General features: G+C 41.0%; 1 protein-coding gene across 4 annotated transcripts in view; it reads right to left on the reverse strand.

Annotated features, from left to right (window-relative positions):
- Window positions 1-15,782, reverse strand: part of nxn (nucleoredoxin) — a 71,244-nt gene that overhangs the window by 49,178 nt on the left and 6,284 nt on the right. The window contains exons 1-2 of one of the 4 annotated variants that reach the window (XM_026192668.1): window positions 9,520-10,076; window positions 8,949-9,052 (exon numbers count right to left, since the gene is read on the reverse strand). The exons of 1 other annotated variant lie outside the window; for it this stretch is intronic. In XM_026192668.1, the coding sequence (XP_026048453.1) occupies window positions 8,949-8,972 (24 nt within the window). In that variant the 5' untranslated portion in view covers window positions 8,973-9,052; window positions 9,520-10,076. Of the gene's footprint in view, window positions 1-8,948; window positions 9,053-9,519; window positions 10,077-10,098; window positions 10,491-15,782 lie in introns of those variants that run through there. 2 more of the 4 variants (XM_026192671.1, XM_026192669.1) reach the window with 2 other exon arrangements.

Genomic DNA, 15,782 nt, shown 5'->3' on the forward strand with positions numbered 1-15,782 from the left:
AGTCATCATGTCTTAGACCTCACAGGGTTAAACACAGCCACATACTTTCTAGAGTCTTTTCAGACTGTGCATATCAGTGCCTTTGGTTAATGTGGCACCATCCACCCACCGCATCACAGCCTGTGTAGCACAGCCAGAACTGCTTTAAAGAGCACATTCAGCTCTCACTGCTTCTTTTGTGTGTTGCTCATGAGAACAGAGACACCAGGGAGTCTTTCACCCCCAACTTGAAACGTCAAAATGTGTAAAAACAAACAGTAAAATCAGAAGGAGGCGAATGCCTTTTAGACATAAATGAAAAGAAACGTCCTGGTCTCTTTTGTGTTAGTGGGAAGAAGACCCTGCTGTGGGGGTGGAGTCTGTAAAAAACACATAGCAACCTAGTGTGAGGCCACAGGTTTATGTCCAAGCCCTTCAACTTGGTAATAAATCGCCAGAGTGGTCCTTTCCACATTTAAGTCTCTGGCCGTTAAACTTTAAATGCATTTACTTTTCAAAATGGCACCACAGTCCAGCAGATCCCTGCTAGGTAGTCATGACTCCACTCACTGACTAACCCCCCCCCCCCAAAAAAAGAAACCTTGGAGCTGAATTAGATCCTTTCAAATTCTTTCAACAGCAAAAGGAAACAGCTGCAGTTGTATAGCGTTGACTGCGCTAGCATACTGCAGTAATTATTTCAGTCCTCATGTTGGCATCCTCCTACAGCTGCTCACACTTCACCACTGGCAAACACAAAAGCAGGCCTCGGATCGTGGTTGAAGCTTCGCTCTAGTTTCTTTTCTTTCGATGTGTTAACTTGGTGCCAAATACACAAACTGTGCTAACCGTCGACTGCACCGCTAAACCCCAAAACCACCAGCATATTTCCTTCTGGCGTTTATATAAACAGACTGTGACTGGAACAGATTCCCACCATTCAGATAAAGACGTGCTATCTGGGTGTTTGCATAATGAGCAGCAGTCGTGTTAGCAGTGTGTTGCTGTATGGCATAAAAGAAATGAGAAGTCGCAATTGTAATCAGCAGGGTGATCTCAAAATAAACATCAGAAGTGTGGTCATCTAAGGGCTTGTTGTTGTTTTTCCCCCCACAAATTGCAGCCATTATGTTTCATAATAATAAAAGATGGTGCGAGCCATTGCAAAAGAATCATTTCCTGCCTTCTTTTCAGCGCCCACTCTCAGCACGGCAGTAAGGTTGCAGGGTTGTCTTTGAATTTTACGGAAATATTTTGAGTCCAAGCAGCCGAGCTCAAATCATCCAGAAAGAGAAGTGGGTATGATTAAATGATGAGTCTAGGACAGAAGGTTTTGCTTTTAAGGCCAAAATAACTCAAAAGAAAACAGAAGGCATAAAACAAGAGGAGAAAGAAGTGCAACTACAGGAGACGGCTGTCCTGCACAGGAGGACATGAGAAGGAAAGATCTGAAAGCTACTCAGCTGAGCCAGGATGAAAATCAGACCAGACAGTACGACACCTGCAAGAACTGGTGGGTTTTTTTCTTTTAAAGAGATACTTGTGTTTTTCCAATTTAAAAAAAAATAAAAAATTCTTAATATTTAGCGCAGTCCTTCTGTATTACAACTCCTTTCTTTCAACGAGTTTTCATTAGAACACACAACCTCAGATTCATAATATAAAAGCCAGACGATTCCGTTCAACAATGGTCAAACTTGAGAAACCCCAGTGTATTATTACCTTATATTCCACGGCAGCGCTTGGTACACCCACCCATTAACACTGGCAACTAAATAGCCACATATACAACATGCGATCTGTTATCTCCATCCATGAACTTCTATAAATCGTTTGGCTTTGTGCGGAAATATTCAGAGCTTTGAGTCCACGCCAGATATTTAACTTGGCTGTGCTTTCAGTTTCTGAGAATGGACAAAGGGAGAACATGTGAGAGGAGGTCTAGAAATCATGAAAATATACACCTCCCTTCTTGAAAAAACAGAACCACCGTCATTCCTGAAACATCATACCTTCTTCTGGACAGCAAACTGTCTAAAGCTTCAGCTCTGATTTTATTTATTACCTTTATTTTACCAGGAAGTCCTACTGAGACCACAAACTGTTTTACAAGAGAGACTCCGCTTTGCAGGAAAAAAGAAGACAACAGAAAAAAAAAAACCCTAATGTCACCATACCAAGCACAATTGATGTAGATAACGCTGCCTGTGTTGCCCTGTGTGATTATCCCCTGATGCCAATAATTATGCAGGGCAATTACAGCATACATTATGAACCCATCTCCACCCAACTGGCAGGACCCTGCCCAGATTTCTTTTCCCCTCACCACAACAAAGCAGAGTGGATTCCTCGCACTCAGTCAGCCTCTCAAGCTTAAAGAAGTCCAGATGAGGAAAAGCAGAGCTTTATTAAGTACCTGTGAGAATTTTGACAGGCTTGCAGCACGCTTTGGCCAGCATTTCTCCTCCCTCCAGTTTTTAAAAAAAAATGTATTTTTGGACAAGCCTCCTATCTACAGTTCATCTCAACAGCTTAGAGGGTGAACACCTGGAGCAACAGAGTGTCGAGGAAAAGTGATGAAGTGATGAAGAAGCCTTTGTTTCTCAGGGGGTTCGGCCACACAGCGAAGTCTGTGGACACGAGAGAAATGATTCCACATGTGGGGGTTTCAGCTACAAAGAGCTACTCTTTGCACTCCAAAAAAGAATCCCAGAACAGAACAGAACAGAAAGAAAGAAAGAAAGAAAGAAAGAAAGAAAGAAAGACATTTTCATTTGCAACAATAATTCTTTAGTTTTATTCTCCCTCTTTTAGTCAAAGTACATACCTTTGGCTCTAGCTGTGCACCATAATTATATGATAGATAGAGAGAAGATGAATAGGTATAGGCTTTGGCAGAAACCCTGGCATTCCTGACACAAAACCATCATCTGACTTATTTCAGCTTCACTTCATCGGCTTTCTAAGTTTCTGTGGAGAACAAACAGTGCACCATTGATGCGGCTAAACTAAAGATATGTAATGATCTCAGCATTCTATACTCCGCCTTTACAAAAAGCGACCACAACAGAAGCCGAGGTTGTCGGAGCGGAACCTGCTACCTTTGGACTTAAAAGCACACCTGCTGCTTCCAAAAGCAGCAGTGCTGTCAAATGAGCAGGTGGCGAGTGACATAGTGGTGAGCAGAGGAGCGCAGGGAGGGTTAAGTATTTCGTCTGTGTTTACCCACTCCCTGCACTCGCATGGTCTCCTGACTCGATTTAACACCTCACAGGCTACAAGTTGCACAAGCAGAAAGGTGCACGCTTTAAGTTTGTCTTCTTTCTCAGAGTTCATGTCCTTTAAACAAGTAACTATGTAAGAAAATAAATAAAAATGGAGGCCTCCAGTCCTTTTAATGTCAAGGATAAATGCCCCCCAAAAATACATACATGTCAAAACATGAACTACTATTTTGTTTGCACTCAGTGTAGCTGCTTGAGGGAGATTACAGCGCATTACTTTTTAATGTCTTCAGGGGAATAGTTCCCAATTTTAACAACAATGTTGGTCTTGTGTGCCAGTATTTGCTTTACATCTTGACTATTGGCCATTTCAACTAACACCCAAAGATGTGAAGTAATGAAATTACAGAGGCACTGTCACTCCTGATGCCACACCAAAGTAAGAGCACTGGAATTCGATTTCAAGCCTTTACTGTTTAAAATCACGTGGAGGGATGTGTGTGGGTGTAAATTAAAGTGAAGTTTGAAAAAATAAAATCACGACAGTATTTTTCATTTCACATCAGATTGTTGGAAGAAATTCAGACATGAAATGCTGAATTTGAGCCAAACTGTGAAGAGTGAAATCAAGAACCTTCAACAAGATTTACAACAGTTTTGTGATGATTTGTGTTAAAGCCAGAAATAGAAATAAGCTAAACAGGTCTATATAATATCAAATCCCTGACTATAACACAGGAGCTATATGAAACAGGTTAGATTTTTGCTGCTAATCTATAAAAGTTCAATACTGTACATCCTTTTTGTAACTACTACTATAACTTTTAACCCCATTTGAAGTACCATACTACATTAAAATTTTAACAGGTACAGAATGAGAGCAAACAGGCTGTGAAATCAACTGCCAAAGCCCCATTCATGCTACTCTTGAGAATAGCCTGTGACCCTCTGGTAGCCTCCAGTTACTAGGGAAAGTGTGTATTCCCTTAATCTGCTTGCAACTAAAGCAAACCAAAGAGGTTCAGCACCCTCTGTGTGACTGATTTCACTGACGACAGCCAGGAACCAGTCGCCAACAGGTTGGGGGATACAGATTTTTCCCTCGAGTCCAGCAGTTGTCAGATGGTTGCTAACTGGTTTGTGTGACTAAGCCCTAAATGATAACACATGCTGATCAGTGCACCTCAGCAATACACAGTTCTTCACAGCAATGTTACAGCAACACTTTGAATACAAAAAGTGGTGATTTTTACAGCTTACTTTTACTAAAGCTTTCACCTTGTAGAGATGAGTTCTGACATAGTCTATAGGGACACATCAGTAGGAAAAGGCTACGTTCACACTGCAGGCGAAAGCGCATCAAATCCGATTTTTTTTTTTTTTGACCCTATGCGACCCATATCTGATCATGGTATGACAGTGTGAACGGCACAAATCCGATATTTTCAAATCCGATCTGGGTCACTTTCGTATGTGGTACTGAATCCGATACATATCCATTGTTTTAGAAAGCGACTGCTGTTTGAAGGGTCATGTCGCATTAAATCCGTCTTTTACGTCACTGACACAAGACAGACGCTAATTATCAGCGCCGGAGAAGCGCCCACGAAGACATCGTGAACGCTTCCTGGCCATCCAGTGTAGATGTTAGTGAAACTGTTGGGAAGACAACGTGAATATTTTATTTGTACTGTATAATCTGCAGATTCTGACAGAAATCTGCAACTATCCTTTGAAGCACCGCTCCTCTCTAAAACAGCAATAAGGATAATTGTTAGGTTAGTTACATTATTATGTAAATTAGAGATGGACCGATCCGATATTACGTATCGGTATTGGTCCGATACTGACCTAAATTACTGGATCGGATATCAGAGAAAAATAAAAAATGTAATCGATCCATTAAATATCACGAAAGCACCTCACAAAACTTGCAACACGCTGTAACTCACCTCAGAACGTTAGCACGTCGGAGCAGTATGCATCACGTGATAGAGCGGCTGTGGCATGCGGGACCTGTCGGTCTGGATAGCATTTGGAGCTTCGCTAGAAACCCCGCATTTCATCTCCGACAAAGTTATCCCCGAGAGAAGTAAAGCAAGTGTGTAAGTCCATCTCTGAATGTTTGTAAAGCATTCCTGCATTAAGCTTAACGAGCGACTGCCTCTCGCTCTCCGGCTGCTACTTCAATCATGAAACTGCTTAATGATCAGCTGATCGGCTTTTCTGTCGCGAGTCCGTGTCTCTTGTTTGCTTTTGGCCCACTTTGCACCAGAAAGAGGAAACCAGCGGCTGAACAACAGCAGCACGTTTAAGCTTGATCAGCTGTTGTTAGAATTTATTTATTATTACTTTCTACACCAGGATCTTTTTCTACGTAGCTGACGGCTGGTAACTGTGCAGGGGCGGATCTAGCAAAGTTTAGCCAGGGGGGCCGATAGGGCATTAACTGGGAAAAGGGGGCACAAAGACATACTTTTCTTTCTTATTCTCATTTAAAATGTCGAGCTTTTAATTATTTAATATTTATCTGAATCTTACACCCAAAGTTTTAATCTGATGTAAAATGTATAGAAGTCCATTATTGTATATAGTAACTGTTAAGTCTAATATACCCTAGTAAGCTATAGTACTTTTTCCTTTGGGGAGGTACCATCTGTGCAGTCTGCAATTTTGTTGAAGAAAGATGTTGAATCTATTTAATATTTCTTGAAAAATAATTGATTTCTGTGTATTTTTTTCCACACTGCATCAAATTAAGGTTGATTACGTCGATTAAGCATCATGAGGTGGAGCGTGAGGGGTGGTTCCCTATTTTTTATTTATTTATTTTTGTTGCTGGGAGTTGGAACCCTATTAGTTAGGTTGCTTAATATTTATGCTAAGTACTCTTTAAAATACCAGAATAGGGAGGATGGTGTAGGTTTAAGTTTATTAGATTGATCAGTATTGCTGAACTATGAAATATTTTTTTTTTGCATACAGGTATAACAGAATAGCTTTAGTGTAGTTGTTGTTTTAAACTTGAGTATGAGCTTATACAAAATGCAGCAAGATATTTAAAAAACAGTTTTGTTGATTAAAACACACTATATCGGATTCATATCGGTATCGGCAGATATCCAAATTTATGATATCGGTATCGGTATCAGACATAAAAAAGTGGTATCGTGCCATCTCTAATGTAAATAACAAAATAACTTAAAGCAAAAACTGGGAAACATAAAATCTGAAGTCTTTATATTAGGGGGCATCAGTCAAACAATACTGTTTGCTCTGGGTCTAAACAGAGACCAGTTTAGACAGTGTTACATCTTCTTTTGCGCGTGCGGGCCGCTTTGAGCGTTCACACTGGAGGACGTTTGCTGTCGCATTTTATTTGTAGTGTGAACGAGCAGACAAAAAAAAAAAAATCGTATTTGATCAAAAAAATCGGAATTGAGCATTAAGACCTGCAGTGTGAACGTAGCCAAAGTCTCAGCTTTTTCCCCTTCTCTCTATGATGTATATCCCCCCTTATGTTCAAGAGAAAGAAAAATAATTTTTCATAGGAGCATTAACTCAGTCAAACAAATTTATAGAAGTTGATCTAGATACAAAGGACCACACAGCTGATAAGAAGCCACCCATTAACACTCCTATCAGTGAAAGGAGTTGGATTGGCAATAAACCAATGGCAGTCAACCAGGAGATTTTCAGCCGACGCCAAGGTTTGGATGATAAATCAGTGACATTGTGAAGTAGGGCTGCACGATTAATCGTTAGAAAATCGCGATCTTGATTCATACGTATGTGCGATCTCATTTCCAAATGACGATTAAAAAAAAAAAAAAGAAAAAAAAAAAAAGACGACGACAATTGTACCGCATTTTGATCCGGGACGTAATCTGCATGAAAACAAGCGCTCACTCTTCCTGCTCAACAAATGACAAGGGCGGAGCCTTATACCGCGTGATACAGAAGCTGGCTGCTAAAATTAGCAGGGAAAAAAACAACGGAGAGCACGTCAGGGATGACGAGAAAGTGACAGAAGAAGGTCAACCACCCAAACATCAATAACGGGAACCTTATACAGCGCCTCCCCATAACCGTCGAACTCCCGCAGGCACAAAGAAATTACGACTATCACGTATCACCTGACCAAAGATATGGCTCCCATCAACACTGTGCAAAACAAGGGATTTAGGAAAATGATCAACACCCTAGACAAACGCTACACAGTGCCGTCCTGCAACTATTTTTCTATTGTTGCACTACCTGCTCTATACACGCAGTGTCGAGCAACGGTGGAGACGGAATTTCAAGCAGTACAACATTTTGCGGCAACAACAAAACGTGAGACATTTGTTGTTTTTATGTTTATTTATTGTTTTTATGTTCAGTCTCAACTGTTACAAAGTTGATGTGCAGTTAATAAGTGCAATAAATATTTATACTGGAAAAGAGAATCGTGATCTCAATTCTAAGCCAAAAAAAATCGTGATTCTCATTTTATGCAAAATCGTGCAGCCCTATTGTGAAGGTCCAATACCCCTGCCACAAACACTATGATGGGCTATATTAGGATGGGGATTTCTGTTGTAAGAGCTTAACAACAACAACAACAACAAAAAGAAGCCCCACTGTCCTTTGACCTTCTACTCCCCCCCTCCCCAGAGCTTTCACCTGCCTCTCATGGTCCCTCTCACATAGATACTTTAGTGCTGAATAGCACTTAACAGCTAATGTTGGAACAACATCTGTACTAGCTCATAATCAAAACCTTGATGTGCCAAGACCAGGCCAAGCATCCACCCATAACACCATAAAGGGCGATTAGATAGCGAGCAAGCTTCTTCACAAAGCAAAGTATTGTGTTTACATGATAAACAAAGTCAAAACAGGCCACAATGGACGTTTGAACATGTTCACAGCTCAACGTCCAGACCATGAAAAAACAAAAAAAAAAAACCAAAAACCCCAAACCCCTCACCGCCTCTGAATTTGCAGCCATCACGTCACATTAGGGAAACAGTTTAGCCAGTGACTATTTAAAAAGCCATAATTTGATGCTGCATCCATTGAATCTTCCCCAGATAAGAGCCCCATGACTGCATTCAGTCATCTCCCTCCCTCCAAGGCCCTTTGAGAACATAGCACCAATCATAACATGTCTCAGCACTGAGCGAACAATGCACAGGACAAGAAAGAAGCCGGCCACAACTCTGTGTGCCAGTAATCTCTCTTTGAGGCCCCCGCGTCTCTTAATTGCCCGGACACTTGTGTCCGAGGGTTGCTCTCGTTCCTCAGTGAAAAGATGAGACCTCTCGTGCTCCTTACAACAGGCTTAAGCTGATAAACGCTTTCATTCAACGTGGCCGTGGGATTGAGGCTTCATGCGAACAGATTGGGTAAAAAAAAGACTAATAAAAACAGCGATTAGCCTCCAACACAGAAACAGAGCTAAGCCACAGCACAGCCTCAGCAGGGGGTCTACTTTCAACCACTAAAAGTGTCTGATGATTTGTGAGAGCCTTTTCTGAGGAACACATTCCTCAGAGCAACTACATGAGCAGGAATGCATGTGGTGTTTTTGTTTTTACAGAACAAAGATGTAACGGATTCCAAAATAGGATGTGATGAGTGAAGAAATACACAAGCGAGCCTCTCTTGGTCTCTACAAGCCTACTTCTAGCATGCATCCTAGACTACTAAATGAGAAACCCTCGTTCTTGGATAGTAAGCACCTCTCGTGACATTTACTACCTGACAGCGTTGCTCTCCCTTCATGAATCCTTCTTCTCATTTTCTCCCCAGTTACAGCCAACACCTCCATATGGGCTGCCATCAGTGTTTCTTCTGGCCTGTTGCTGTTGTGCATTATACAGAAATCGTGTGTTTGTCAGCAGCAAGGTCGAGTTCTCTGCGTGTTTGCTTTATTTGCAGCTGATGTGAACAAACAAAACAGCACCATACAATTCAATACAGGTCTACAGCATTACAATAAAAACGCGGGCTGACACTAAAACATAGAAAGCAAGCTTTGAATTAAAAAGGAAAAAAAATAATCTTTGCAGTCTGAAAACACAAGTTCTCCAAGATTGTGTCCACCTGACAAATGCTCCAAAAGGAAAAGGGTTAAGTTAATTCTTTGCTCTCTACCAACTGTGAGGGAAATATGTAAGTCTGCACCTCCTAAATGAATCAATATTTTCCCCAGCCATCCCCCTGCTAGCTCCATACAGAAAGGTTTCCGCATACACGCAAACTTCCTGTTAAAAGACAGAAACGTCTCTAAAGAGAAAGATGAGAGCGAGTCAAAACAGTGATATTTTACCTGCTATCGCTGCTGCTTTTTGAAGCCAGAGATAACCATGCAGAGCAGGGGCATTATCAGCGCTGTCTGCGCTAGCTAGCCTGGTTAGCAAGCTTCCTTCGTCACTTGGCATTATGTAAAACAGATGGGTACTTATTTTACATTAAACATACTTAATAGAAAAACTAAAACACCAATTTACACTATGTTTGTTAGGGATGATACCCGTTTCAAAATTTGGAGGAAAAAAAAGATTTTTATTTAAGTACTATAGGTATTGTCGGTGTAAATCTTCTGTAAGTGAAATGAGGCTGCTCAGGTTACAGCATACAATTTAGAAGGCTTTGCGGTTACAGAACACCATGCACCTAAACATGAAGGTTAATGGGGATTAACTCTGTAAAGCAACAAACTAAAATTTCGGCAATGCTGTATAGTAATAATGTAGTGTAGTATCTAATATTAGTAAGTTTCTTAGCAACTGTCATAACATTTCAGACTGTGTCCTGTAAACAACAACAAAATATAATGTTAACATTTCATGTCAATGGCCTGCTACAACAAAGTCAGAGCTTTAAAACAGTTGATGACACTTTTTACCTTGGTATTAAACTGTGTATCAAGCCTCGTGTAATTCTTTCGGTGTTGTTAAATTCTGCTAAATGCTAAATTCCTGGTATCTTGACCTGACCTTTGTATAACAAATGCTCAAAGCTGAAAGTTAAAAGGGCACGCACCTGGCACACAAAGTAAGCACACCTTTAATTATAACTTGCAAATATATGAGCCTTTGTATTAAATGCAATACAATTGTATTAAGGCTGTATAAAAATTCACCTACCCTCCAGTTGTCAAAAAGCATGGGCATTAATTAGACTGCCTAGCTTTTGTACCAACATTTTTTGAAATTTCAAACAGCCTATTTTTTAGTGCTTGTGGTTGCTGCTTTTATTACATATAAAAGTACTGATCACAGCAACTTTACAGACAACATGCATTTACTGTATAATGCCCCAAAAAAATTTCAGTAGAAATAATTTGGCGTGGTGGTTAGTACTGTTGCCTCACAGCAGGAAGGTCCCGAGTCCTTCACCATCTGCCCGGGTCCTTTCTGTTTGCATGTTCTCCCTATGTTTGCGTGGGTTATCTCCGGGTACTCAGCCTTCCTCCCACAGTCCAAAGACATGGAATTAGTGGGGTTAGTTTAAGTGGTGAATCTAAATTGCCCATAGGTGTGAATGTCTGTGTGAATAGTTGTCTTTTTCTCTGTGATAGACTGGTGACCTGTCTAGGGTGTACTGTGCCTCTCACCCTATGGTAGCTGGGATAAGCTCTACCCTCCTGCGACCCTGATGAGAATAAGTGGAAGAGAATGGATGGATGGATAATCATGTAATCAAGTACAAAACCCCCCCCCCAAAAAAAACACCCCCCCCCCCCAAAAAAAAAACAAAACAAAAAACACACTAACTGACAAAAAGCAGGCAAGACAATCTGTGCCATACTGTTACCTTAGTGACGGACTTTCAGTAGGAATAAACCAGCTCCAAAATAAACAGTTTCTTATTGTTAGTGTAATGCAACTGATAATGCAACAGCATGAATCAATTTATGGGGAGCACTGCAGCACCATTATTTGCTCTCCAGATTAGCTTGCCCACTGGTGACCTTGAGTAATAGCTCACAAATGTATTCTACAGAATCATGTGACATGTGCACAGAAACACACACACAAACACACACCAAGTGGGAATATCAACATATCCATTTGTCCAAAGAAGATATAATGTGCAATTATGTGGGGAGCGTGTTGTTGCAATGGTGTCAAATAACACAGGCGAGGTAAACTCAGTGAACCTGGCTGCAGATGATTTTGGATATTTAGCGTGATAATTGAAACAGAAACACATTAAATGTTCCAAGTACAAGTATGCTTATTTGTGTGCAATCTCCTGCCGGAGCTGGTGGGTGCATCTGCAAATGATTCCAAGTGACTCTGGTTATTACCAAAATAATGAGCTAACTACAGGCCATGGAGATCTGCTTCAGCTAGACTCTCCTCAATTTTATTCACTTTTTCTAAAAAACAACAACATGCCAACTTAGCAAGAATGGCATTTAAATTAGTCACACACAACTACTGAGTCTTATTGGGATGCTGAGGTCTGACAAAAAGTACATTTGAAGATGCTCACCTATATTTCTTCATCCTTTCTGCAATTTATAAAACTCAACTTGCTTCTGAGCTAAACCGCAAAGACTGAAAAAGCTGATTCAATATTATGGAAAAGACTCTTGGGAAGCATGTCTGCATTGGCATCGGATCTTATTAGACATATGATACATCCTCAGCTGCCTCATTATCCTACAGGAGATTAACAACTCACTGTAAATGTGGCATCTGTGTAGGAGAAAAGTAAGGATCAGCCATCAGTTAGAACCAGCTAATCTGAATTATGCGAGATCAGCAAGGTCAAAACATTACATGCGGATAAAACCCTTAAAACAGCAGGGGGTTAAAAGAGTCGTGCAAACGAGACGTTTAAATTGAAGAAGCAGAAAAAGAAGACGGGGTTTCTGGGCCTGGGCAAAGGGTTAGGTAATGGAAGTTTCTGCAAACTGTCAAAAAGACTGTGACAAAGCTATTTCTGGATTTTAATATTGTTCAGTTTCCCCTGGTGCTCAGAGAACATCTTGTTGCTGAGTAACTGAGAGTTGGAAAGTGCCCATGCTGAAAGGATACCACTGATAACTGATGAGATGTGGCACATTGAATATACTGTCAAGTTATTGCCTGTCAAAGTTTCCCTAAAAGGAACAGCTCTGCATTTTGGGAAATACAGCCACAACGGTTTAATCATTTATATAATCGTGTGCAGGTCGCCCTTGTTTTGCTAGTTAAAGTTAAAAAAAGGATGTGTTAGGTGTGGACTTTGGTGCCTGACACCACAGGCTCCCAAGTCCTCCTAAGCTGCATGTTCACGAATTGTTCCACACTTTATCAAAGTGGGATCCGGGGACTTTGGATATCAAGTCAATGCTTCGGTCTCTGTTGTCCTGCTCATGCCATTCCTTGAATTCTGGGGAGGCCACTGTTGTTGAGGACCACTGCCAAAGGGGGTACGCTTGGTTTGCAACAATGTACAGGTACAGGCGAGGAGTGGATGGCTCTTGTCAAAATCCAGATCAACTTGAACCCAGCAGTCTATTTGAGTGATTTTAATGGTGTGGGTGACCGGTGTATTTGCCTTTTTAATGAGAATAAGATGAGAAGACTCTGAGATCCACCATAGTCAGATTTTTCCCACTCGTTTTCTAATCTTTGTGCTCCAGTATAATAACAGCTCCATGTTGGCCATGCAAATATTAGAGCAGTATTGATCTTCTCATCTATACTTGAGTCAGAAAGCAAATGAACAGATCTCCAAAATGTTTAAATGTTCTTATATGAAAAAAGAAAATCTAAAATGAAGAGAATGCAGTCTTAAGTTAAAAGAATAATTCAAAAGCCAAAAGAGCTTTAACTTTAAAAGGGTCTGCCTCACAAATCAATCCACAATATTACAATTCTACTCTGTTACTGCAATGACAGGCAATAAAATGAGATGCACTGCATTGGCCTTGTCTTACAGGAAATTCATCTTTCAAACTTCTCAAAGAGCTGGATGCTACTCTGTCTTCTGTCATGCAGCATTAGGAATCCCACAAAGTCCATAAGAATACAGAGGAAGAAGTGGTCATCATTTCTGGTCATCATTTCTGGTCCTGTCCTCACTTTACAATATTTTATTCAGCAACTGTTTTTCTGAACTTTTAGGTAATCATTTTAACAATTTGAATCAATAACTTATTTCAGCTGGTTAGACATCAAATTGCAATCCTAACTGATGCTTGCTGCTCTTGGATGTTGTTTCTACTGTTTGAGCTTTTCTACAACTATTTCATAGACCAGCTGTAATTGCAAGTACATAAATGGAATTGATTAAAATTTCTAGTTAAGCAACAGCCTGCCGCTGTCAGAATTCAACATACCCTTTCTTAACTTTGTCAGAGGGAATGCTTCGTATGTGAGATTTAAAAAAAAAAAAAAAAAAAAAAAAGTACCGTACTTGCCGCATGCAACAGCTAAACCGGGCGAGAAAGCAGAGCTGATGCCACCGTGCCATGCTACATGCTGAGACACTGGGTCTCTTTGTACGACGAGCTTCTTTACAGACAGCAGCAGGAGCTGCAGGAACACTTACACTTGAATGAAAATACCACAGACAGCAGGGGGTTTACAGCTTGCGTGTACACACAACAGTGCACACAACCGGGGAAGCAGGGTGGCGGTCACATGGAAGTGAAAAGGCTATCGTCCAGAGGGAAACTTGTCATGCCAGAAATCTTAAAACTATGAATAAATTTACATCAAATCAGCATCCCGTCTGACCGATGCAACAGATATCCTACATGAGATAGATTTTATGGTTTGTTAGCGGTGACGATGAAAATTTGTAGCAATCCTACACAGCCCAAATTTCGTATCCATAAATGCATCTTTTTCATTTAGCTCAGGAAATATGATCACTGGAAATGTAGAGGGGAAAACTGAGAAATCACAAAGAGCCAACATTCAATCTAGGAGAGATAACAGCAAGACAAAGGACAGCTCTGGATGGCAGGATGCCCCTGGGGCGGCTATGCTGTTATTATGTTGGAAAGGGCTGCTGAGCTGCGGTGCGGGGCAATTACAGACCGGAGGATTGACTGGGGGGAGGGTCCGGGCAAGCCAACCCATCCATGAAGCGCTCTCAGCTCAGAGAAAAGGAGAACAAACTCTGATACAGCAGCAATAAACCATAACAGATGATGGTGGCTTCACCCGTTGAAGTAACAACCATCTGCTTATTCCCATGGAAAAGAGTTCGGTCTAAGCCGCTTTGCTGTCATCAGTGGAACCCAAAATTAATTTTGAGCGATGCATGCTGAACTTTCTGCTGCATTGGTTTGGATTATTTTACTAGTATATGTCACAAATAGGGTGGTTTTGGGATAACGTACAGGGCTAAATGAATCATCTGTTGTTCTCATAGAGAGCTACAGCAGACACTGTGGTGAACACATTAGCCACGTCTATTATCTTTAACGTCACTCCACTTTGGAAAGTCCTGGCTGAAAACCACACACCGTCCACTAGCGATCCAGCCGGAGAACGCGGGACAAAGAGGAAAAGTCAGTCTCAGAGTATCGTTTCAGTGGTTCATGGACCACAGTCAGAGGTCGCAGCCTTACAGCCATTGTGTGTTGTCACTGAACGGGTAGATAACGGAAGTAAAAACAGATAGAGTTGCAAGGGGGAAAGAGTTTTACGAGACACATAATGCGACTTTTCGCCAAACTCTCACTTGGGTAACTTAAGCCACTCAACTTCACCTCTGATGAAATCTCCATTGTCGTCTCTCATAATATTACAGCTCTCCAAGTAAAGAGGCCACAATGGGCAGTGAAAGGAGACAGTAATACAAGCTCGGTGCTGTGAGAAGTAACAGTTGGCACTGCTGAGTATCTCGGGTCCAAACACACAATTTCCATGCCCCGTGGCCCTGAACGGCTTCAGTGGAGCAGGTGTCTGCGCACATTCTTTACATAAGCTTTTGTCAAACATGGCGCACAGGAGCAAGGCCTCACAGCTGCAGGACAATGGAGTCTCATTAAAGTACAGCTCTGCAGCCAGACATGCACCCTTACAGCCGGAGTCAAGGTAACAGTTTCTCCAAGGTCAGTTTGTGGTCAGAAACGGGGCCAAACCAACTGGTGAGAACTGCATGTGAATTATATTACAGAAACATGCCATAAGTTATTTACTAAAATGTAAAATAAATAAATCAATAAAATAAAAAGCTTAAAGCTGTTGTGCTGACAGAAACAGAAATAAAAAGACTGAAAGCAAGTACAGCTGAAGTTCAAACTGCACATTGTGATTAAATTAATGCCTGATGAATGAGGTAATTGTGCTCTTTCATGCAATTTAGATAAAATTACCGTTATCTTCCAGCATAATGTCAGTGTCAGACCCCTGAGCCATGAACCATGCTGGAGAAGTAAACACTGTGCATGAAGCTAGGTAGTACTATATTTTTAGACGTCAGAAATCTGAATGTATAAGAAAAAAAAAAAATGCCAAGAACCAGTGTGAAGATTAGAGGTTTCTGCTCTTAAAAACTCTCTCTGGCTTTATATTCCACAAAAAGTATCAATTAAACTCTCTCGGGGAGTGTAACAAAACTTCAGTTTAACTGATT

The sequence above is a fragment of the Astatotilapia calliptera genome, chromosome 14 (genome assembly GCF_900246225.1).
Source record: "Astatotilapia calliptera chromosome 14, fAstCal1.2, whole genome shotgun sequence".
NCBI classification, from domain to species: Eukaryota; Metazoa; Chordata; class Actinopteri; order Cichliformes; family Cichlidae; genus Astatotilapia; species Astatotilapia calliptera.